Source organism: Schistocerca piceifrons, chromosome 3 (assembly GCF_021461385.2).
Source record: "Schistocerca piceifrons isolate TAMUIC-IGC-003096 chromosome 3, iqSchPice1.1, whole genome shotgun sequence".
In the NCBI taxonomy this organism is placed as follows: domain Eukaryota; kingdom Metazoa; phylum Arthropoda; class Insecta; order Orthoptera; family Acrididae; genus Schistocerca; species Schistocerca piceifrons.
The window spans coordinates 659,984,085-660,010,963 of NC_060140.1; the positions used below are offsets into that span (position 1 = coordinate 659,984,085).

The 26,879-nt window shown below is 39.4% G+C and overlaps 1 protein-coding gene and 1 non-coding gene across 2 annotated transcripts in view; both read left to right on the plus strand.

The window, feature by feature from the left end:
• Nucleotides 1–26,879, plus strand: part of LOC124788948 — a 248,005-nt gene that overhangs the window by 6,245 nt on the left and 214,881 nt on the right. The window contains exon 3 of the mRNA XM_047256235.1: nt 24–137. Within this exon, the coding sequence (XP_047112191.1) occupies nt 24–137 (114 nt within the window). The remainder of the gene's footprint in view (nt 1–23; nt 138–26,879) is intronic.
• On the plus strand, nt 4,667–4,741 carry Trnas-cga. The gene has a single exon. It is a non-coding gene; the product is annotated as a tRNA-Ser (tRNA).

The following is a 26,879-nucleotide window of genomic DNA, read 5'->3' on the forward strand; positions in this document are numbered from 1 at the left end:
ATTTTTCTACTTGCTTGTAATAGGTGAATGTGGAGTGAGAGCAACTCAACTACAGAAAGAACAAAGTGGAAGTTGGACTCTTATGGCAACAAACTCAACTGACACCTATTCTGGTTCCTTAATTGTTACTGTTACAGGTAATAACATTATAAATTATAAAATATTAGCTGCTCTTGTTGTGCTATGGCAGCTTTCTTATTACTGAAATGCTGTTCAGATTATTAACACATTGTTCTGAATGCACAAGCTGAACAAATCAAATAACTATAAGCAAAATATGTTTGTACTGTTTTTAGAACTGAGTACATGAAACGATACGCACTTTGACACTACCTGGAAAGTTGCTGGCAAACTACACACACAAAGGACTGAAATTTCTTGTCAGCCATGATCAAATAACATAGAAGTAGTCTGCTGTAGTGGAGGGCTAAGTATCTTTATTTATCAGGAAACAACAGCACCAGTGACCAATTGCAACTTCCTTGTCTTGCGTTCCACAAAAAGTTTGTTTGCCTGTCTGTGTATAGCACTGAAAGAATTTTGCAGTGGAGAAATATTTGGTTCAGCTTGTGCCTGAATGAGTGACATCACCTGCATTGTGAACAATTGTTGACAGTGAAGCTGTGCCTGCAAGGCACTAGGACAGTGGTGACTATCATCTTTGCCCTGCTTGCCATGTAAACTTACAGTATCATTGTGGCCTTCATGTCCACACGGAAAGCAACCAATGTTATGGCATGGACAATACTTTCAATCGTGCCTTGAAAAACACAGGCAATGATATTTACCTGGAGTTTTGTAACTCTCTCCATGTGCTACAAGACTGAAAGTTGTTACTTCTACTGTTCCTACTGTTTGTCTGAACACTATTCTTAATTACTTGAACACTATGATGTACATGGTACTGAGTGTCTGGTGCACTATGAACAAAAGAAATACAATGAGCCTCAAAATCAATCTCTGCTGAGTCCACAATTGTTTGAGATTCCACAACAGATAGTACTGGTTTTAAATCAGGACCTGACAGTTTTAGAGATGCAGTGTGAATGTATTCGTTGGATAGATGCTGCATAATAGCATCGCTTACAATTACTTCACATCATTATGCCACATGAACATTTAAACTTGCAATGTCTGTTGAGAGCTCTGAGTTCTACTGTCTACTGTTTGACTGTCTGAGCAGACTGCTTCTTCGGACAAAAAAATTTAAACCTAGCAGCTGCTACGTGGCCTTTAATGTCAAAATAGTCATCTAACAATATCACAATGGTGCCATGTGTGACTTTCTCAGGAACAGTTTCTGTGCAATGTTTAACACAGAGTTTGTACACGTTGGGACCAACAGTGGACAAAAAGTAAGTTCTGCATTCTACAACTGTTATTATGTAGGCAGCAAGTGTTCCTCTAATTGTGATCTGTAGACCAACTATTCTTTGTCCTTGCATTGTTATGGGTGAAATTATGGAGCAGCTACTGGAAACAATGAAACCACCACTCCTTCAGAAAGAAAATCTCATATTATGGTTTGACACAGTCTTTGCCACAGGACAGCTTGATAATTTACTACAAATGTCATTGACTGTGAAAGCATCACTTGATGCACAGATTAACAAAGCTGTTCTTGCACAGTACAAAATGCAACATTTACATAAGTACATTTCATCAGAAACTTTAACTGTCATTGTTCTACGTGATGATGATGTCTTGAACTGGGCTGAGCTCTTACATGCTTAGCACTATAGTGACCTCAGTGAGAAGGTGCTGCTATGCTGAGAGCAAGGAATCGTCTTCAGGAGGTCCTTCCATTGGTTGATGCAGATTGCAGCAAACCCTTGATAATGCCTGTGGTATCAATTCGTGTTGCCGTGTTTGCGTGACACCGCAATCTCTAGGTGACACCTCGTAATCACTCCTATAGCTATGAAACCACCACGATTTCAACAAGAAAATCTCATATTATGGTTCACACAATTAGAAAGTGAATTTATCCTTGGATGAATGACAGAAGATGAAACAAAAGATAGCTACATAATTTCTCCTCTTAATGTATACTTGTTCACAGAGTCACAAAATATTCTAGTGTCACCAACAACCACTCACAGTCAAATACAATGCTATTAAGCACATTTTGGTCAACTGCTTGCCACAACTGGAGGCTAAGTGACTCAATGAACTGTTAAGAATTGAGGGGCTTCAAGACTGTTGCTATGCCTGTTTGTGTTCTTCAAACACAATGAGGACATGCAGCAGATGATGACCATATGTCTTTATAGCTGACCCATTTGCAGTGAATGGGTAATTATCATCGGTAGTACATTATTGTAGGCAGTCTGAAGAGAGTACAGATTTCAGTACCCATGTTGGTCATGAATCTTGGTGTAGTTGCACATTCAGTTACAAATAATCAACAATACCAGCTCCTCTTCTTTCTCCATCTCTGTCTTTCCCCTCCCTCTTCCATCTCCTCCTTTCCCCTCTCTGTCCCCATTGCCTCCCTCCCCCTTTTCTCTCTGACCATCTCTCTTCTCCCTCTCTCTGACCTTGAGCCTTGTGTACTGTTACTGCAAGTGATAACTATTGGGAATTGAAATTGCTAGAAATGAATGAGTAAATTGGTTGAAATTGTTGATAAATGGGGTATGAGCAAAACCTTTCAAGCTGACAGTATTTTGCATCCTTTTAATCTATGAATGTGTAGGATTGCAAAGTTCAGAATGTGTGGTAGTACTCTAATCACAACAGTCATAAAAACAACTTTCCTATTTTCTGTTAAAACCAACTGTGAGGAAGAAACCATAAGAGCACATTGCTGTGTGTACAATTTTTGTTTAAAATTACCTATGAGGAAATAGAATATATATTGGAGAAAAAAATTATCTAATGTTTTAAATGCCCTGCATCTGAGTCAAAATTGTCTGTGAGATATCTTTCAGATATTTCTCTACAGCTGACACAAATTTATTTTGGAACCAGGTTTTGCAGATTTCCATATTCGTCCATGTTTTCTTTTGATGAACATAATGTCAGGGCAGTGATTTCTAATTTTTCAGGTTTTTGAAAGCTACAGGTTTTGGTGATTTTCACAGTAATGTATTCCTAAACTTTTGGAGACCAGTTGCATTACTACAAGCCAATATGGGATTTGTACCATACTTATCTTGTATCTTGGTGCTACAGCTTCCTTTTTTGAAGCAAGCATTTTTGAGAGAGCATCTTGTAATTTAAACCACAGTTGTTCACCAGAAATTCCACCCTCATCAATTAATTTTGAACCATAGTCTTTTAAACAGTGGCACAGCCTCTTTGTCCATGGATAAAGCCTCTTAACCAATAGTAATTATGCCAATAACAAATCATTTTTTGCACCGAGCCAACAATCTACCACTGGTGGTAAGTTCTGAATCTTCTCCTTCTATTTTCCACTGAAATTGCAATGCTTTTTTCTGCAATATTGGCTCAGTAATGTGCAGACCTTTTCCTCTTAAACGTTTATGCCACAAAAATAAAGATTCCTTCACTTCTTTATGCTTAACTTTCAGCATTGTCTTCCTTACTTCTATTCCACTTCCACCAGCATGGGGCACACATGACTTTCCAATTTCTGCTCAATTTTTCTTCCACTCTCAAACAGTATTTTTTCCCACCCCTAACCCCAAAGCAATAGTTTTGGCTGCTATTCCCACAATCCAGTCACATTACAGCAATATAGTTTCTGATTCATAGTCACTAGAAATCTTTTTTGTTTGTCACCCATATTGGGTTCTAAATATAAAGGGCCATACAAAACAACAACTGGACAATGCACACACTTTTGAAGTCTGATATACAGCTGAAGAAATAAAGAACACAGGGTTGGCAACAGAGCTGCTGTCTGTGTTTGTTCGTTGCTCTTTGTGGGCATTAGAAAAGGGCTTGTTTGTTGAAGAGTGGTCTGCTACTTTATTAAATATTAACAGTATAGTATGTACCTTATAATTGTGACTCTAGATGTGCTAGAAGCACAAAAGACACACAATACATTTTGAAGGGCCTCGCAGTATTGTACGTGGCACTTGCTTTCTAAAGCTTTGGAAAAGTACAGTACCTACAAAAAGATAATTCTCATTTCATCACGGAGAAAACAAAGGGCTTAATGGCCAATAGCTATAATTGTGTGAATCTTTTTGTTGTGCCTATCGCGACTCAGCATCTCGTTATATGGTGAGTAGAAACCAGGTAGTAATGAGCTGGATAGTCAAGAGTCTATTGTATATTGAAAAATGTGTATCCTTTTTCCATCTGAATTTTTATTAGAGTATCAAGTAATGATTTTAAGGAAATCAGTCAAGAACTTTTTGAGGTTTCTGCTAACAATGTTTCTCCTTTCTATACCATATTATCTATGTCAAACAAATATATATCCTATGTCTGCCCGAATGTTTATTAGGGCTTTATGTAAAAATTTGAAGTAAATTGGTCTAGTACTTTTCAACAACCTATCTTTACTGTAGAGTGAAAATATTATTCTGGAAACATCCCCCAGGCTGTGGCTAAGCCATGTCTCCGCAATATCCTTTCTTTCAGGAGTGCTAGTTCTGCCAGTTTTGCAGGAGAGCTTCTTTAAAGTTTGGAAGGTATGAGACGAGGTACTGGCAGAAGTAAAGCTGTGAGGACGGGGTGTGAGTCATGCTTGGGTAGCTCAGTTGGTAGAGCACTTGCCCACGAAAGGCAAAGGTCCCGAGTTTGAGTCTCGGCCCGGCAAACAGTTTTAATCTGCAAGGAAGTTTCATATCAGTGCACACTCCACTGCAGAGTGAAAATCTCATTCTGGAAACATCTCCCAGGCTGTGGCTAAGCCATGTCTCCGCAATATCCTTTCTTTCAGGAGTGCTAGTTCTGCCAGTTTTGCAGGAGAGCTTCTGTAAAGTTTGGAAGGTAGGAGACGAGGTACTGGCAGAAGTAAAGCTGTGAGGACAGGGTGTGAGTCGTGCTTGGGTAGCTCAGTTGGTAGAGCACTTGCCCACGAAAGGCAAAGGTCTCGAGTTCGAGTCTCGGCCTGGCACACAGTTTTAATCTGCCAGGAAGTTTCATATCAGCGCACTCTCTGCTGCAGAGTGAAACTCTCATTCTGGAAACATCCCCCAGGCTGTGGCTAAGCCATGTCTCCGCAATATCCTTTCTTTCAGGAGTGCTAGTTCTGTAAGGTTTGCAGGAGAGCTTCTGTAAAGTTTGGAAGGTAGGAGACGAGGTACTGGCAGAAGTAAAGCTGTGAGGACTGGGCATAAGTCATGCTTGGGTAGCTCAGTTAGTAGAGCACTTGCCCATGAAAGGCAAAGGTCCAGAGTTCGAGTCTCGGCCTGGCACACAGTTTTAATCTGCCAGGAAGTTTCATATCAGCGCACACGCCGCTGCAGTGTGAAACTCTCATTCTAGAAACATCCCCCAGGCTGTGGCTAAGCCATGTCTCCGCAATATCCTTTCTTTCAGGAGTGCTAGTTCTGCAAGATTTGCAGGAGAGCTTCTGTAAAGTTTGGAAGGTAGGACACAAGGTACTGGCAGAAGTAAAGCTGTGAGGATGGGGCGTGAGTCATGCTTGGGTACCTCAGTTGGTAGAGCACTTGCCCGTGGAAGGCAAAGGTCCCAAGTTTGAGTCTCGGCGTGGCACACAGTTTTAATCTGCCAGGAAGATCATATCAGTGCACACTCCGCTGAAGAGTGAAAATCTCATTCCTATGTGTTACTTTGTTTCTTATGCAGCTGAATTTCTTAATTTCATCTTCTTCATGCTCATGAATTATGTTGTTAAGCTTCTTGCTGTTCTCATTTCCATTACTTTTGTCTTTGGTTTATTTTCAATCTGTATCTGTACTCATAAGGCTGTTTATTCCATTCAACAAATCCTGTAATTCTTCTTTACCTTCACGGGGCATAGAAATGTTACCAGGAAATCTGATTATTGCAATTCTTTCACCATGAATTTTATTCCCACTTTTGAAACTTTATTTTATTTCTGTCACTGTTTCTTCGATGTATAGAATGAACAGTAGGGGTGGAAGACTGCATCCCTGGCTTACATCTGTTTGAATTTTAGTACTTCATCCTTGGTCCTCTAGTCTAATTATTCCCTCTTGATTCTTGTACATATTGTATATTATCAATCTTTCCCTATAGCTTACTCCTATTTTTCTCAGAATTTTGAACATCTTGCAGCATTTCATACTGCTGAATGCCCTTTTCAAATCACAGTTCCTGTGAACATGTCTTGATGTTTCTTCAGTCTTGTTTCCATCATCAAGTGCAATTTCAGGGCTGACTCCCTGGTCCCTGTACCTTTCCTAAAGCCAAATTGATCATTGTCTAATAGGTCCTCAGATTTCTCTTCTATTATTCTGTATATTATTCTTGTCAGTAGGGTGGATGCATGAGTTGTTAAGCTGATGGTAAAATAGTTACAATTACCAGCTATTGCTATGTTTGAAATTATATCGATGATGGTTTTCTGAAAATCTGATTGTACGAAGGTAATCCCAAAAATAAGGTCTCCTATTTTTTTATAAGTATATAGACCTGTTTATTTCTACAATGGCTTACATCAGTTTACAGCTTGAACATTTAGCTATTTTTCAACATAATCACCATTTCTTTTGATGCATTTTTGTAGATGCTGTGGCAGGTTTTGTATGCCCATGTCATACCAGCTTGCTGCCATGCTGTTAACAAAGTTATGAACCTTTTCTTTCACCTCGTCATCGGAGGTGGATCACTGGGACCACAATTAACACTGACAGGTACTGTGAGACTCTGAAAAAACCCAAATGGGCAATTCAGAACCAGAGAAGAGGAATGTTGAGCAAGGGCGTACACGTTCTCCATGACAACACTCACCCACACATTGCTCGGCAAACCGTTGCTCTCATGCAACAGTTTCAGTGCAACATAATCACCCACCCACCCTATAGTCCTGACTTGGCGCCCATTGACTGTCACCTGTTCCCTAGATTAAAAGAAAATTTGGCCGGAAAGCTATTCAGCTCCGACAACGAGGTGAAAGAAGTGGTTCACAACTTTCTGAACAGCATGGGGGCAAGCTGATATGACATGGGCATACAAAAACTGTCACAGCATCTACAAAAATGCATTGACAGAAATGGTGATTATGTAGAAAAATAGCTAAATGTTCAAGATGTAAACTGATATAAACCATTATAGAAAAAGACAGGTCTATGTACTTATAAAAAAATTAAGACTTTACTTTTGGGATTACCCTCGTATGTTGCCCGACTCATAGATGCTACACCTCAAACTGAAAAGTAATTTGGTTACCACTTTACCCAATGATTTTAGAAACTTCAACGTCATGTTATGTATCCCTTCTACCTTATTTGATCTTAAGTCCTCCAAAACTCTTTTAAATTCTGGCTCTAATACTGAATCCCCTGTCTCTTTCATATTGATTTCAGTTTCTACTTCTGTTACGTCTTCAGACAATTTGTCTCCTCCCAGAAGCCTTCAGTGTACTCTTTCCACCTGCCTGTTCTCTCCTCTGTGTTTAACAGGGGAATTCCCATTGACTCTTAATTATGCTGGTCGTGCTTTTAATTTCACCAAATGTTGTTTTGACTTTACTATATGCTAAGTGAGTCCTTCTGACAATCATATCCTTTTTGATTTCACATCTTTCCTGCATCCATTTCTCCTTGGTTTACCTGCACTTTCTATTTATTTTATTTGTAACTGGCTCATATTGCAGTACTCCTATCTTTCCCTCAACATTTTTGTACTTTCTTCTTTTGATGATCAGTTGAAGTATATCTTTGTTACCCAATGTTTCTTCGCAGTTATCTTCCTAGTAACTATGTTTGTTGTTCCAACACCAGTGATTGCTCTTTTTAGATATGTCCCCTCCTCTTCAGCTGAATTACCTACTGTGGTACTCCTGATCACAGTATACACATCTTTAGTGAACTTCAAATGTGTCTCATCCTTCCTCAGTATTTCAGTATCCAACTTCCTTCCACACTGCTTACTTCAGTCTACTCTTCATGATTATTAAATTGTGATCTGAGTCTATATCTGCTACTGGGTATGAAAGAGTCTGAGCATGATGTAATCCAGCTGGAATCTTCATTTGTCTCTGTGGCTTTTCCACATATACATTCTCCTCTTGAGATTCTTCAACAGAATATTTGCTATTACTAGCTGAAATTGTTTGCAGGACTCAAGTTTTTCCCCTCTCTCATTCTTACTATCATATACTCCCATAATCCTTTCTTCTTCTCCTTTCCCTTTGACTGCATTAAAAACCCCATGACTATTAGATTTTCAATTCCCTTTAAGTACTGAATTACTCATTCAATATCTTCATATACTTTCTCTATTGCTTCATTTTCTGCTAGTGACGTAGGCATCTATACTTCAAATATTGTTGTCAGCATTGGTTTGTTGTTGATTCTGATGAGAAAAACTCTTATCACTGAATGGTTTGTGGTTACTCACTTTCTGTTCTACCTTCCTATTCATAAAAAATATATAAATATAGCAATTATTCTTTCAGATCTTCCAGTTTCCCTATCACGTTCAGTCTTCTGACATCCCATACTATGATTTATAGGGTGTTACCCTTTCATTGATTATTCCATCTTTTTCTCATTCTCACCTCCCCCTTTACAGTCTCTTCCCGGATATCCGAAAGGGGGACTAAACTGGAATCTTTTGCCAGTGGAGAGATCATCATGGCACTCTTTTAGTTATAGGCCACAGAAGGAAAACATTGGCCATTTAGTGTACCAGATTGAAAGATTTAGAGGTCAGTATGTCATGCAACATTATGCCTCCTCACATTGTAACACCTGGATGACCAAATTATCATGTTCGACAATGTTCCTTGGTGGACTACGTATTCTCACCTGTCACCATAAGGGAGTATGCCCAGAATCACTACGCAAGCTGAATCTGCTCTCATCTGAGAAGAGCATGAGACCCCTGGCCTTATTGATTCAATACCTTTGCTACCGAAATCACAAATGGTGTCATCAATGTGTGGGTGTCAACGGAACATGACGTGCTGGTTATCAGACAAAGAGACCACTCCCATGCAGTTGACATGCCACTGTGGAGTGTGAGATTGCCTGCCTTGCAGTTCTGATAAATGTGATTGCAAATGTGCCCACTGTTTGATGCAGGTCCCTTCTTACCTGTTGCACACTGTAACAGTAATCTGCTGTTGTAGTTGACTATGGCTGACCATTCCTCTCCTTCAGGCAGCAGTACCTATGGTTCAGAACACTCCCCATCATGTGAAACAGTGCTGTGTGCAATACTAATTTCCTGGGTTACACTCATTACACTTTGTGCTTCTTCCACTTTCCCAATGATTCTTCCTTGTATGAAGTCATCCAAATGTTTTCTCTGAACATGTTGTAATGAAGAACACCACCACAGTGCACTGTAACTTCTTACTGATTGACACACACTGTCTCTTTGAGTTCCTTCAGCTGCCTTGTGTTATGGGGCAAGCCTTTTCAAACTGTAGTCACATGATCCCACACAATGGAATGTACAACTTTCTGTATATGACTGGGAGACATCTAGCAACATCCTCCTTCACTTTCATTCATTTTCCATCCTTTAGTTTTGCAGAGCAGTGTACATGAAGTTGACTAAACTTGCTGCTTGATTTTGTTTAATTTTTTATTATTTTGAAGGAATGTTTGATTTAATTTGCACTATTATTTTTACTTGTCAGGACTGTATCAGGTGGGCATCTGGGATGGTTTTCTACATGTAAAATGATAAATGCCAGGGTTCAGGGAAAAAAATGACACATGGTACAGAAAGAGGACTGGTGGACGCATCAAGAGAGTTAAGGAAGCTCGCAGGCAAGAGAGCTACCCGCTGTTGTGACCACAACCTCACCAACCCTCTTGCTTACCTCACACGATGGCACCTGGTCCTCACAGTGGTGGGTTTGTGGCAGAAACTTGGCGTTTCTCACTCAGCAATACTGTGGTGGTGTCCCTGGCTCAGTGTAAAAGTGTGGGAGCCAGCCACAAGTATGACGGAGTAGTTTACGTAACTGCTAATGTATTGCCTGAGGCTAAGTTAAAATGATGGAAGTAGAATACAATAAAATTTTTGCCGTTATTGCTTGTTACCATGTCCTTTTTTTTTTTTTTTACTTATATGGAAGGAAACCAACATTTAGTATTTTTTATTTAAAAAGGGGGTCTTAAAATTGATAGAAGGATAAATTATCATTTTAAAAAAAATTGATTATGATATAAACAATTGGGCCATTGGGCCAGGGAGTACAAAGTTTTTGTTTTTACTTTACAATATCATGATCCATTGGTGTCACTTGAATCAGTCATAAATAGAAGTATGTGGTGATATAACATCTTTTCTACACACTTTGGAAAGCCATCAGAGTTGATGCAGCAGCAAGTAGTTAACCATATGCATGGAACCAAGGCACAGTGGCAGTGACCAGCTGGGCTGCAGCTGAGATGAAGTGCATTATCACCCAGGCGTTGTTATACAGACCAGGAGTCGAAGTGATTAGAGGGCTGCCTGGTTGAATGAGAGCATGTTGAATACCAGTGACTACATCACTCGTAGGTGGGAATTGCGACAATGGAGGCTCAAGTGACTCACAATAAAAAGGGGGTAAACTAACAATAAGAGATAGATACTAATACAGAACAAGCCTGTCAGAGGCGTAATTGGCAATTGAAGAAACCAAGTATCAAATGTTTTCATTACATATAGGTAGTTTGTTTTTACTCATGTTATCTGAAAACTACTTTTCCATAAACTGTTTTTAACAAATTTGCTTAAAACTTGAGCAGACAGCTATACAAAACTCTGTAGCTTAACATATTGGGAGGGCCATGCCTGTGAAGTAGTGTGACTCATCAGATGTTACCCACGGTATTCACCATTTGGCTGGAGATCTGGTACAAACTGTGGTAGTGGCTTGCAGGATATACAGTAGCCATATTTATACAAAATCCATACAGTGATGTCAATGACCATTAGAGCTACAGGTGCAGAGGTAATGCTTGGAATGACCACTTGATTGGAATAACTCTGAGTGTGCCATTCAGCAATGTGCATGGTAGTGCAGTCAAGAGTAATTTGTCCACGTCCCTTGACCAGTAGTTCACTTATGGACTCTAAGAGATAGCTCCGAGATGTGTTGGATAACACCAGATAGTCGTTTGATTGTGGTAAAGGTACTGGTACTTCAGGCAGGTGCAACAGGAATGGCCTAAGACTAACATTATGTATCTAAAGCAAATGAGCTGAAAATTTAATAGTAGTGGTGATTATGTCACACAAAGAAATATTAAGTAAAAGACCACTGTCTGCAATTGTGATATGATATGTCTGGGACATGGCCATGGGCTGGTAGCAATTTAAAAAATATTGTAATAATAGGTTGATGCATGGAATATATTGTACTATTGCCAACAGGGGTGGACCAAGGTCCACGCATTGTCAGAGCAACGTGAGGGCAAGGAGGCATGGTAGTTTTTCCTTGAAATAGTGTAAGTTCACAGCTCTTTACGCTAGTGTTGACTGATAAAGTAGGACGCATATAGTAATTAGTGTGTGGACAACACTTAAGGCTATCGAGATGCATGGTAATGTGTTTTTGACAATCTCTGCTAATTACCAGGATGTCCTTTATTTGACAGAGTATGTGTTTTTCAGTTAACTGGGAATGGGTGTAAGTGGTAACATTTAAGCTCGCAGTTGGTACAAGTAATAGGTAACAATATCTGTGCACACAACTTGCTTGCTGATCATGACAAGTGTACCTGAGCGGCAGAGTAATATTGTGATAGAGTTGGTTGTCAAATGGGATAAATCATCTGTATGGGTGGCATCAAGTGGGATGAGATGCACTACGTGATCAAAAGTATCTGGATACCTGCCTGAAAATAACTTACACATTTGTGGTGCCCTCCATTGGTAATGCTGGAATTCAATATATGGTTGGCCCACACTTAGCCTTGATGACAGCTTCCACTCTCGCAGGCATACATTCAACCAGGTGTTGGAAAGTTTCTTGGGGAATGGCAGCCCATTCTTCACTGAGTGCTGCACTGAGGAGAGGTATCAATGTCAGTTGGTGAGGTCTGGCATGAAGTCGGCATTCCAAAACATCCCAAAGGTGCTCTATAGGATTCAGGTCAGGACTCTGTGCAGGCCAGTCCATTACAGGAATGTTATTATCATGTAACTACTCTTCCATAGGCCGTGCATTCTGAACATGTACTCGATTCTGTTGAAAGATGCAGTCACCATCCCCGAATTGCTCTTCAACAGTGGGAAGCAAGAAGATGCTTAAAACATAAATGTAGGCCTGTCTTGTGATAGTGCCATGCAAAACAACAAGGGGTGGAAGCCCCCTCCATGGAAAACACAATTACACCATAGCACCTCCGCCTCCGAATTTTACTGTTGGCACTACACATGCTGGCAGATGATGTTCACTGGGCATTCGCCATATCCAAACCCCGTCATCGGATCACCACATTGTGTACCGTGATTCGTCGCTCCACACAATGTTTTTCCACTGTTCAATCATTCAATGTTTATGCTCCTCACACCAAGCAAGGCCTCGTTTGGTTTTTACCAGTGTGATGTGTGGCTTTTGAGCAGCCGCTTGACCATTAAATCCAAGTTTTATCACCTCCCACCTAACCGTCATAGTACTTGCAGTGGATCCTAATGGAGTTTGGGATTCCTGTGTGATGGTCTGGATAGATTGCTACCTATTGCACATTACAATCCTGTTCAACTGTTGGTGGTCTCTGTCAGTCAACAGACGAGGTTGGCCTGTACGCTTTTGTGCTGTACATGTCTCTTCATGTTTCCACTTCACTATCACATCGGAAACAGTGGACCTAGGGATGTTTAGGAGTGTATAAATCTCGTGTACATATGTATGACACAAGTAACATCCAATCACCTGACTACATTCGAAGTCTGTGATTTCCATGGAATGCCCCATTCTGCTCTCTCACAACGTCTAATGACTACTGATGTCACTGATATGGAGTTCCTGACATTAGTGGCAGCACAATGCACTTAATATGAAACATGTATGTTTTTGCGGGTGTCTGGATATTTTGATCACATAATGTATTAGTGAGAATGTGTAAGAGCATCTTTGATGTTAGTAAGTTAGGGCTGAGTTTTTGTTGCAGGCCTAACTGTATATTGATATGCTAATGTGTAAGAACATCTTTGAGGTTAGTAAGTTAGGGCTGAGTTTTTGTTGCAGGCCTAACTGAATAGTAGCATAGAGGATATTGATATGCAATTGAAGTGCATGTGTAATGTATAGTAAAATCTGTATCAACCTGATTACCTCAAGAGAAGTTATGTTCAGTAGGTCTTGTTGCACATTGACCAATTCCAGCTCTATCAAGTTCCTCAATTCTTCATATTGGTATATTAAATTGATGGCTACATTATGGATTTGTTGGGTGGTCGATTGAAGATTATCTTCAATATGTTCAAGACGTACATGCTGGCATACGAGAATCTCATGGTTTTGCTTGTAAAGGGAAGTGGCCTGGATGAAAGCATTGTCCCAATAATCAGCATGTCTGATCAGGAGTGCTAATCACTTGTTTTCAATATGGTGCTGCCCGCATTAAACCAAGCTCATTGTATGCAATGAAATGATACTGCATTTGCAATGCTTCCCAATTGTTCCTGCGAGGCACTAAGTACCCGTTTGACATCCCCTAGGTTATGAAGGGTCTCAGTATGGCCCAAATTGTGGAGTATTGATTCATAGCAAATTAACCGGTTGGTAACCTGTTATAAGACTGTTTCTTCTTCTTGTAAAACTGTCAAACTCAAGTCGGCCATAATGGACACTTGATGCGGTGTAGACAATAAATTGTCTAAATGTTCAAACACTACACCTGATGAGGATGGACAGTTTTGAAAGGGTGGAGCACCCTTAGTACTAATGAGTAGGACAAATACAATACAGCACATCATGATTAAGAAGGTGCAGTGGTATACGAGTCTCTAGTCCTGGATGGTTTGGGTCGACAGTGGTACTGGCTTGGTGACCAAATTCCTACAAGGCATCAACATGCTAATTACTACAAAATTGAAAAGTTCTAGCTTTGCTGAAGTTACAAAGTGCTCATAATGATGTATTCTATATGAGTAAACTGACAGCCATGAGTAAGACTGGTAGTAGTTACCTGGTAGTTACTGTGAATGGGTAGCATGGTGAAAACAGCGTGTAGAACTGATATCGTTGTCGATTGAGGAAGGTACAACTATCACCACCAGTGAGAATAATGTTTACAGTGCCCAAGGCAACAAGTTGATGTAAAGGTTTATTGACGACAACTTCACTAAGTGTGGGAAGCTGGAATACACTAGTTGAAGCTCGTAATGGCTCCCTTAAGTATGCATGAATCAGCTTAGTCAGAAGGAGAACAAAAGGGCATTCTTTTGTTCCCAGTGCATGCTGATCGCAAGTTCAGCGTCTGCATGGATGCGGGTGTAACCCAATGCTTGATGTTTTCTGGGGTGGTATGGCTCCACCAGTACCATAAGTAACTGTGTCGTCAGAATCGATCCAAGCTACCTGACGTGGAGGAAAGTGTCTTCCTTCAAGTTACTTGTGTTATTAGGATAAATTTGTTTTACACTATTTTATTTTCAGTGTTGATGACAATCCAGGTGAGGAGACACTTCTGACATTGAATAGACACTTAAATGACAAAGATAATCTTAAATATCTGAGGAAACCTAAAGTTACACCATCTGTCTGACAGCTGGTATTTGGTGTCAGTTAATATCTCTCCATTCTGGACTGCAGACCACACACCACTTCGGAAACATATCCCTCTGAAAATAAATATCCAAGGAGCACTGCGAAAAGTGCAGGAAAAGAGGAAGAAGCACTTTCGAGAACATTAGATGTTGGGAAAATGGAAACAAAATCAGACAACATAAAAAAAATTGAAATGTTTATACACAATTTGTGACTAAAGGAAGCAACAGAAGCAATAGGAGAACTCCTAAGATAAGCTGCCAATCCCAGGTACAGAAGAAGAGCGAAAAAATGGTTCAACACAGAGAATTACAGTCTAAGGAAAGATGTACTAGAAAGCCTACATCAACTAAAACAGTGTGCAGAGAGCCCTGTACCCCTCAGGACTTATGCTGAAAAATGAAATATCTACAAGAAAACTCTGAAAGAAAAGAAGAGAATATTCTGGGCAAGAGAAGGAAAGGAACTAATGGAGGAAGCCTCAAAAGACCCATATATTGCACTATGCCCCAGAAAAAGAGCTGAAACACATTATATCGATATGAAAATATGGTAGACGCACTTTGACAACATACTGAACAAGGAAGGACTAAGAGGGAGACCAGAGGGCAGAGAGGATGCGATGCCACAAACAACTGAGGAATGGGTCCCATTGGCCAAATGGCGGAGATCAATGATGCCATTAACAGCACCAAGAACAAAAAAGCTGCAGGCCCTGACAGACTTTATAGTGAATATTTAAAAGACACTGCCCAAATACTAATGCCAATGTGGACAAGACTCTACAATAAGTGCATAGAAACAGCTTCCATTCCAGAACAGTGGAGACAGTTGATAGTACAAGTGCTATATAAAAGGGAAAGGAGACCTCAAGGACGCTAGGAAATACAGAGGCACTGCCCTAGAAAACTTACTTTCCAAAGTTTTCACAAAAATAATAACAGAAAGAATAAAACAATCAGTGAACTCCTCCCCGAAAGCCAAATGGTATTCAGAAAGCGAAGATCAACTCTGACTGCAATAAAACTCCTGCTAAAGAGTGTATAGGGAGCCCTTGAAGACAAAGAAAAGTTTTATGCAGTATTTATAGTCTTCACAAAAGCCTTTGACTTTATAAGCAGTAAATTAATGACCAAAAAACTGGAGAAAACCCTAGGAGAAAACATCATATGGACAAAAATCATAAGCGCAATACTGCAATGGAATGAAATAAGGATCTCAGACAACCTCTCCCTGTTGGAGCTGATACTCCGATCAAACGGAGTACTACATGGAGACCCACTGAGTCCTCTGACATGTATTCTTGTAGTGGTAGAAATTGTAAGAATAACCCAAAGGGAGGATGTAATCTAATATGCATATGCAAGGTTGACAGCAGTAATAATAATAATGTGTATATGTTGACTTGCATTTGTTTTATGTTAGACAATTGTTGTTCTTTGACTGTGCATGTAGCCTTAAGCAACTTACAGGGATTTTGTAACTACAGCAGTGTGGTAATGTAAGCTTTTCAGTACCATAGTGCAATGTTTGCCGTTAACCAAAAGGTGTCTAGTCTCGTGTCAAGTGATGGATTACGTGTTTCATCATTTCTATTTGCCTAAGGGCATAGTGGCATGGCCACTAAGTGAATTTTTTGCATGTCAGTGTACCTTGTTTTGTTATATGCAGTAGAGCTTGTGGCATCACCATTAGTAATGGTGATTCTAAATGTATGCTAGTGTAGGTAACTACCACCAGTTCTCATGGGCTAATCTTTCCCTGTCTCCCTTTCTATGGGGGATTGAATGATAGAAGTAGCATACGTCATGGTGCACACACTGTGCTTGGGTTCAGCATGAAAAGTATTCATTGCGTAAAGTGCACTGTGTCTCTTTGTGAGAACAAATAATTATTTACAACAGTTATATAAGGAGAAATGTCCTCGTACTTGGAATGTTTCCCTCAATTGCTATTTTCACATGAACAAAGTTACAATAATGTGGAGTATCTATATTTGCTATTTCCCCTTAGCTCAGTTTGAGCATCCTGTAATTGCACTGTGCATTCTTATACATGACATAATAAAATAAAGATAAAAATACACTTCAAAGTTTGGAGGCAAGCTCAGAGAGAAGGGGTAAACTGTCAGATAAAATACAAAATACACGAGGAAATACAAAAACATGCAGGCGGAGCTCTGAAATCTTATGCTAAACACAATAAACATTTTCACATATATTTTTCAGTAGTAGCTAGAGCAGGGGCTGTTGCGATAACTTTTGTCTGGTTACTTGTGCTGTCATTTACTTCTGCTTATTGGTTGGTATATTTCATGTGAAATTATTGAGCAATGTGCACCTAACAGTTCTTCATGTACCTTAAGGTGCATAATGAATTCCGATATTACTTCTACTTGTTGCTAAGACACAATCTGCTTAACAATTTTTGGCTCTCTCAAATGCTTTAATACTGGGTGATGTATTCATTGAAGATCTTGTATCATTACGTGTTTTGTTTTTTTCTGCCTGTGTTCTTCATTACTGTAAGTCCTCATTGACAGCCTTTGCGGTGAATTATTCAACCTACTTGCAATACCCTATGAATAGTTACATTGCATCAAACATTGTCACACATGGCAATAGTTGATTTTCCAGTGATGAACTTGACTTGAAGTCTGGAAACAACAAGTCAGCATTGTAAATCATAAAAAGTAGTTTGAACTGTGTTTCTTTGTTTTTTATGTATTTTTTAAGGACATGTTTAACTGTGTTTGGTAAAATCAATATGCTATTTTGATGTGTGAAGGGAAGATCGTGGCGGTATTCCAAAGCTTTCTAATAGCATTATGTAAAGATACTGAATGCTGTAGCTAAGTGAGGCTTGATGCAGTCACTGTGGCATGATACCAGTGGGGTGTGCTGTTGTCAGCAGGATCCGGTGTCGCATCAGTAGTCAGCATACCTTTGGAGTGTGAGTTGCTTGCCTGGTGTCTTTATGATGAAACAATATTCATGTGGCTAAGGAACATTGGAAAAAATGTATCTGGCATGTTGGTGCAGTCATAGAATCAATATTGGTTTTAATACTCCATAGTTTTCTGTTATCGTTACATATGCAAAGCATGTAATTCACTTCAACTATGTTTTGTGATGTAAGGATTTGACTGGAAATACCGCAGATTGACAAGCTGTTTATGCATAGTCACCTTCATATGCTCAAGTCCTCATACTGTGGTAGCAGATACAAAATAAATGGCAGTTCTTGCCCTAATTTGAGTGAAGCATTACTGAACACGATCAATAATTGGTACAACTTACATGGTATCCTGAGTAGAACTTCATGGTATTTGTATCTTAATATGCAATTTCTGCTTAGTTTCAAATCTGTATTAGGAGTACGTTTACTAGGGAAGGATTTGACTAGTATTATATTGTATCTCTCTCACATAGCAAGGATTTCCATGAAAATGCATATCGTAGCAGGCATCCTTGCTAAAATATGGATCTCTGTTAATCACTCCTGCTTCAGTGACAGAAAGATGGGCAAATAAGCTGGGAGGTGTTAACTGAAATTTCTAATGGGGCTGGCAGACATGTTTACTCAAAACTACATCCATTGATGGGCAAATATTCTGGGAGGTGTTAACTGAAATTTCTAATGGGGCTGGCAGACTAGTGTTCACTCAAAACTACGTCCATTTTGGTTTTGCTTCTTCAGTCACACAACGGAGTCATGTTGTGTGAGAAATAGAAATATTTTCCTTTGTCCAATGAAAGCTATTAGCATTAGCTCGCATGCTAGGAGTGGTATGGTAGATTGTGCAGAATGGTTTCAGGTGAGCTCTGAGCAGTCTAAAATTTGCAAGTGTGTGGTTCAAGACAGCTTGTGTTGCAGTCATATGTTATTCAACACTTTCTTTGAGTTGTCAAGGCTGTATGCCTGGTTGGTTAGGAAGGAGTTGAAGTTTGTGATGTCTGAACATGGGTGTAATCCCGAAACGCGTAACATGTTCTAATAAAAGAGGCAATTGAACATCTCATGACTTTATTGCGATTGTACAGCATTGGTTGCCAATTATTAACATAAAGATGATTGCAGGCCTCAGATGGGATTTTATGTCCTGTATGTCTTAGATAGAGGTGATATGGATGTGCCCGCATCTTGATGATGTCACGGTTCAATGGTGACAGCCAATATCATATGTTTCAGTAACTTTGCAAGTTCATTGCTGCCTTCAGAAGAAAATAATTTATATATGTTCATTGTAAGTGACGTTTTTGGAAAGTTTGGAACTGTGTCATTATGATTTAAATAATGAAAAACTTCACCAGTTATTTATTTTTTTTTTTGTGCTTACCATAACACAGTTCAAAAATTTATTCTCATTTTCAAGTGCATTTTTAATGACATTTACATGTGTGCTTTTCTGCCTCTCTTGAATTGTACTTGTCTTTTTGAGGTTATAAAGCAATTGGAAAATCAGACAAAATGAATCTTGAAATGATTTTATATGTTGATGTTAGACATGGTGTTCTTGTTTGTCTGCTTACAAGTATTGATGACGATGATGACGTTTGGTTTGTGGGGTGCTCAACTGCGCTGTTATCAGCGCCCGTACAAATTCCCAGCCTTTGCTCAGTCCAATCTTGCCACTTGCAGGAATGATGATGAAATGATGACAACAACACAAACACCCAGTCATCTCAAGGCAGGTGAAAATCCCTGACCCCGCCAGGAATCAAACACGGGACCCATTGCTCAAGAAGTGAGAACGCGACCGTGAGACCATGAGCTGCGGACTTACAAGTACTGTGCCTCCTCCATTAGACAGAATATCAAACACAGGCAAATCATTTACGCTGTTTGTTTTTGTAATCGTAACATGCTACAGATCTGTTATGACACCATTGTTTCACAAAAGTTTGCACATAGTCAGAGGTGTTATATTTTCTGTAGAACACATTATATAAACATCTTTGTCAATTACAAAATTTATTTTACCATTGCTGACTATTGCATTATCAATTACATTCTCTCTCTCTCTCTCTCTATCTTTCTGAGGAAATGTACATTTTTAAGAAAGTTGCTACAGTTATTACACACATCAAAAAAAGTTTTGCATCGCACTGGTTCCCGTAACTCCTGAAGATAGACATTGACTGTGGATATTGTATGACAGATACAGCCCCTTTGACTGTTCAGAGATGTCACTAAACCCACCCAAAGATGTAAACAACAATGCATGAGCAGTGCCTATTAGACGGAGGGGGTTCAACAGCTGATCAGTTCTAGTCATTCCACCAGGAAGGAGGTACACAGCTCATGTTGTCTGTAGTTCAACCATGCCTAGACAGTCAATGCATTGTTACTTTGTGTCAGGAAGGGCTCTCAACAAGGGAAGTGTCCAGGCGTCTCAGGGTGAACCATAGTGATGTTGTTCGGACATGGAGGCGATAGAGAGAGACAGGAATTGTCGATGACATGCCTCGCCCTGGCTGCCCGAGGGCTACTAGTGCAGTGGATGACCGCTACCTACGGATTATGGCTCAGAGGATCCCTGACAGCAATGCCACCATGTTGAATAATGCTTTTCATGCAGCCACAGGACATCTTGTTATGACTCAAACTGGGCGCAACAGGCTGCGTGATGTGCAACTTCACTCCCGACACCCATGGTGAGGTCCATCGTTGCACCCACATCACCATGCAGCATGGTACAGATGGGCCCAACAACATGTCACCTGGACCGCTCAGGATTGGCATCATGTTCTCTTCACTGATGAGTGTCACATATGTCTTCAACCAGACAATCGTCGGAGACGTGGGGAGGCAACCTGGTCAGGTTGAATGCCTTAGACACACTGTCCAGTGAGTGCAGCAAGGTGGCGGTTCCCTGCTGTTTCGGGGTGGCATTATGTGGGCTGATGTATGCTTTTGGTGGTCATGGAAGGTGCCATAACGGCTGTAAAATAAGTGAATACCATCCTCTGGCCAATAGTGCAACCATATTGGCAGCATATTGGCAAGGCATTCGTCTTCATGGATGACAACTCATGCCTCCATCATGACGTCGAATCGCCATTGTGGAGTGGGACAATCTGGACCAACAGTGCCTTGATGAAGTTGTGGATAGTATGCCACGACGAATACAGGCATGCATCAGTGCAAGACGACGTGCTACTGGGTATTAGAGGTACCCGTGTGTACAGTATTCTAAACTACCAACTCTGAAGGTCTTGCGGTATGGTGGTACAACATGCAATGTGTGGTTTTCATGAGCAATAAAAAGGTGGAAATGATGTTTATGTTGATCTCTATTCCAATTTTCTGTACAGGTTCCAGAACTCTTGGAACCGAGGTGATGCAAAACTTTTTTTGATGTGCATTTATGCAGGAGAAACATCTGAAAAAAATTAACTGTTTAACTATCTAATTTTATCATTGAGAACTTTTTCTCCTTGCTTCTTGTTGTGTACAAAAATTTCAAGTTCCTCAATTAAATCCATTGTATGTGATTTTGGGAGGCAGTGGAGTATCTTAAAATCTTCTATGTTATCAGAGGTGTGTCCAGTGTTTTTTTATGTGTGTTACTATTGCTGATTTTGTAAATGGTTATTTGTGTAACAGTTGATGTCTTCAGAGTATCAAATTTGAAAGCTCCTGCCAGTAAAACTTATTCTAGCTACTACATAGGACAAACTGACCATAACTTTCAAATGAGATACACTGAACATATCAGCTGTCTCACGCATAACCATTTTACAAAATGAGCAATAGCAACACACAGATCTTAAGATAAACCACCATTTCCCAAAATCACATACAATGGATTTAATGGAGGAGCTTGAAACTTTTGTACACCACAAAAAAGTAAGGAGAAAAAATTCTCAGTGATAAACTAGATAGCAAATCAGTTAATTTTCTCAAATGTTTCTCCTGCATGTAATAACTGTAATAACTTTCATATATTACATTTCCATGTGCGCACACACACACACACACACACACACACACACACACACACACACAGAGAGAGAGAGAGAGAGAGAGAGAGAGAGAGAGAGAGAGAGAGAGAGAGAGAGGAGAGAGGAGAGAGAATAGAATGTAATCGATAACTAAATAGCCCATGATGGTAAAATCAATTTTTTAATTGATAACTTTATGTATATATAATTAATCCACAGAAATGTAGCACCTCTGACTGTGTAAGAACTCTTTGTGAAGCCATACAAAATCATAGTGTCGTAATATAACTGTAGCATGTTTTGATTACAAAAACAAACAGTGTAAGTGATGATTTGCCTGTGTGTGATATTCTGTATAATGCAAGAAGCACAAGACTTGTAAGCAGACAAACAAAAATACCATCTGTAGCATTAGCATATAAAAACTTTCCATGATCCATTTTGACCAGTTTTATGACTTGGATATAATGTCACTAAGACATCTAGAAAACCACACAAGCAAGCATCACAAAAAATATTTAAGTAAACAAACGTACTTGAAAATGAGTAAATCAGGAAATTATTACTGGCTGACTGTAACCAACAGGTGGGAACTAGCACTACAACATGTCCTTGGTTTTCGCCACCCACCTTGCTTTAATTTAGGTTAATTCCTTCTGTCTCAGTATTTCTTCACTGTAGCTACTATTTGCTTCACTCTGTTTTAGTTTTCTACACCTTTCATTGTCTTTCCTGCCTCTCTCCTACCTCTTTTATGTACAATGCACTTAGCTTTTCACTCTTATTAACTCAGGCATTATGTTTAAGGAGTAATCTCTGTATGCATATTACCCTGTCTTCCAGTTCTAAGCTCTCAGGTTTTCAAATCTCACCTGATGCAGTTCCCAACAATCAGTCTTTCCCCTGACCTGCGGTTCTGAGTGACTTACCTGATATCTACCCTTTTCCTAGACCTCTCCAGTCATTTTCCTTCACCCTTCTTCCTTCCCCTTTCATACCTTCTGCCTGTAGAAGGATCCACTGGCTCCGAAAACTTGCCAATTACAACATGTGTTCTGCTGTCGCTTGGTGAGTAGATTTTCCATTTAAATAATTTTGTTAATAATTGATTATTTTCATTGTTAAACTTTTTTGAATGAATTACCCCATTTGTCTACAGCTTTCTCATCAGTAGAAATAATAAATAAAACTTCTAATGGTGAACCTCTATTGAAGATCTGTAAGTGGCCACCTTCAATAGCAATTAAAGCTGAAGAACTAGAGAATGTAGTGAAGGAAAATTTACAAAACAATTGGAAAGTACATTAAGAAATTGCAATGAAAAAGAAATTAAACATGCATTTCAGATTAATGGCTTTGTGTTAAGGATTTCTATCCTAGTTCCAACCTGAAGAGAGAAACAAGCAAATTATTTCCATACTACAGAGGGCCCTTCAAGATACTGGATCTACCTAATCCAAAAGTAGTATTTTAGTGGATGGGGAGACTGGTCATTGACACACTAAATAAATTCAGATCTCCAGTAGAAAATGTGATTTTTTTTTCAAATTTGGTGGATTGATGGCCATCTGGTATCTGAGATATTTCACATCTTATTTTCCTTGGAGCAGTTCCTTCTACTCTTTCCATCCTGTGATCTTTAATTCAAACCTACCTTTCCCTATCTTGTACTAGTTTCAGTCATGGAATAACATTGGTATGGTCATTCTCCCATTACAGAGAGACTTACAATAATTCTCTCATAGATATAAGAAACGGATATGGAAATACAAACAGAACTCATTACTGTTATGGTATGTGATGACACAGATTTGGCATATGCATGACATACTGTGTATGTTAGAGGTTATGAGAATCTTATACTTTTCCTTTACTATGATGCCTTATGGTTGAGTTTGTACGACTTTTCTGGGTTCTGTACCTCAGTTGGTAAATAGAAAACCCTTTGTAGGATAATTTTGTTGTCCGCCTGTCTATCTGTCCATCCATCTGTTAAGAAGCCTTTCTCTCAGGAATGGTTAGATGTTGTTGTTGTTGTTGTGGTCTTCAGTCCTGAGACTGGTTTGATGCAGCTCTCCATGCTACTCTATCCTGTGCAAGCTTTTTCATCTCCCAGTACCTACTGCAACCTACATCCTTTTGAATCTGCTTAGTGTATTCATCTCTTGGTCTCCCTCTACGATTTTTACCCTCCACGCTGCCCTCCAATACTAAATTGGTGATCCCTTGATGCCTCAGAACATGTCCTACCAACCGATCCCTTCTTCTGGTCAAGTTGTGCCACAAACTTCTCTTCTCCCCAATCCTATTCAATACTTCCTCATTAGTTATGTGATCTACCCATCTAATCTTCAGCATTCTTCTGTAGCACCACATTTCGAAAGCTTCTATTCTCTTCTTGTCCAAACTATTTATCGTCCATGTTTCACTTCCATACATGGCTACACTCCATACGAATACTTTCAGAAATGACTTCCTGACACTTAAATCAATACTGGATGTTAACAAATTTCTCTTCTTCAGAAACGCTTTCCTTGCCATTGCCAGCCTACATTTTATATCCTCTCTACTTCGACCATCATCAGTTATTTTGGTCCCCAAATAGCAAAACTCCTTTACTACTTTAAGTGCCTCATTTCCTAATCTAATTCCCTCAGCATCACCCGACTTAATTAGACTACATTCCATTATCCTTGTTTTGCTTTTGTTGATGTTCATCTTATATCCTCCTTTCAAGACACTGTCCATTCCATTCAACTGCTCTTCCAAGTCCTTTGCTGTCTCTGACAGAATTACAATGTCATCGGCGAAACTCAAAGTTTTTATTTCTTCTCCATGAATTTTAATACCTACTCCGAATTTTTCTTTTGTTTCCTTTACTGCTTGCTCAATATACAGATTGAACAACATCGGGGAGAGGCTACAACCCTGTCTTACTCCCTTCCCAACAACTGCTTCCCTTTCATGTCCCTCGACTCTTATAACTGCCATCTGGTTTCTGTACAAATTGTAAATAGCCTTTCGCTCCCTGTATTTTACCCCTGCCACCTTTAGAATTTGAAAGAGAGTATTCCAGTCAACATTGTCAAAAGCTTTCTCTAAGTCTACAAATGCTAGAAACGTAGGTTTGCCTTTCCTTAATCTTTCTTCTAAGATAAGTCGTAAGGTCATTATTGCCTCACGTGTTCCAGTGTTTCTACGGAATCCAAACTGATCTTCCCCGAGGTTGGCTTCTACTAGTTTTTCCATTCGTCTGTAAAGAATTCGTGTTAGTATTTTGCAGCTGTGACTTATTAAGCTGATAGTTCGGTAATTTTCACATCTGTCTACACCTGCTTTCTTTGGGATTGGAATTATTATATTCTTCTTGAAGTCTGAGGGTATTTCGCCTGTTTCATACATCTTGCTCACCAGATGGTAGAGTTTTGTCAGGACTGGCTCTCCCACGGCCGTCAGTAGTTCCAATGGAATATTGTCTACTCCGGGGGCCTTGTTTCGACTCAGGTCTTTCAGTGCTCTGTCAAACTCTTCACGCAGTATCGCATCTCCCATTTCATCTTCATCTACATCCTCTTCCATTTCCATAATATTGTCCTCAAGTACATCGCCCTTGTATAGACCCTCTATATACTCCTTCCACCTTTCTGCTTTCCCTTCTTTGCTTAGAACTGGGTTTCCATCTGAGCTCTTGATATTCATGCAAGTGTTTCTCCTTTCTCCAAAGGTCTCTTTAATTTTCCTGTAGGCGGTATCTATCTTACCCCTAGTGAGATAGGCCTCTACATCCTTACATTTGTCCTCTAGCCATCCCTGCTTAGCCATTTTGCACTTCCTGTCGATCTCATTTTTGAGACGTTTGTATTCCTTTTTGCCTGTTTCACTTACTGCATTTTTATATTTTCTCCTTGCATCAATCAAATTCAATATTTCTTCTGTTACCCAAGGATTTCTACTAGCCCTCGTCTTTTTACCTACTTGATCCTCTGCTGCCTTCACTACTTCATCCCTCAAAGCTACCCATTCTTCTTCTACTGTATTTCTTTCCCCCATTCCTGTCAATTGCTCCCTTATGCTCTCCCTGAATCTCTGTACAACCTCTGGTTCTTTTAGTTTATCCAGGTCCCATCTCCTTAAATTCCCACCTTTTTGCAGTTTCTTCAGTTTTAATCTACAGGTCATAACCAATAGATTGTGGTCAGAGTCCACATCTGCTCCTGGAAATGTCTTACAATTTAAAACCTGGTTCCTAAATCTCTGTCTTACCATTATATAATCTATCTGATACCTTTTAGTATCTCCAGGGTTCTTCCATGTATACAACCTTCTCTCATGATTCTTAAACCAAGTGTTAGCTATGATTATGTTGTGCTCTGTGCAAAATTCTACCAGGCGGCTTCCTCTTTCATTTCTGTCCCCCAATCCATGTATCAAGTTGAAATTTATATCGTATACTTGGTGACGTAATGAAACTAATCTTCTAAGTCAGTGTATACAAACGATATGGCCATTTACATAACATATTTTGATACAAATTCACTCATCAAAACCTACAAGGTACTTCCCATTGAGCAAGAATCATGAAATTTACCAGGAAGTAAGATTTTACAGTACAACCAAAGGAAACAGTCTGGCAAGTTTTAATTTGTAATTGTATCACATTAAAAAAATTAACTTTGTCATTTGTTGTCAGACTGTCTGTGCATCTGTCTGTTAAGACCCTTTTTCCTCCAGAACAGATACACGTATCAAGTTGAAATTTATGTCGTGTACTAAGGTATATGGTACCTTGGCTGGCAGTATAATAAACATTAGCTTCTAAGCCAATGCAATCAAAAGACATGGCCCTTTATGTAACACATTTTGATGCTAGCAAACTCATTCATTGAAACCTATAGGGTACTTCCTCTTGAAGTAGAATCACGAAATTTGACAAGAAGATAGGTTTCACAGTACAAGAAAAGGAAAACTAGAAAATTGTTAATTTATAATTATATAACATGAAGAAAGTATTTCTTCTGTCATTTGTTATCCAACTTCAAATCTGAAATTAAAACATTGTTGACAGTGTTGAAATCCCTGGAAACAATAACTTGTAACTACTAATGTCGATAACAAGCAAAAATCATCAAGATCCT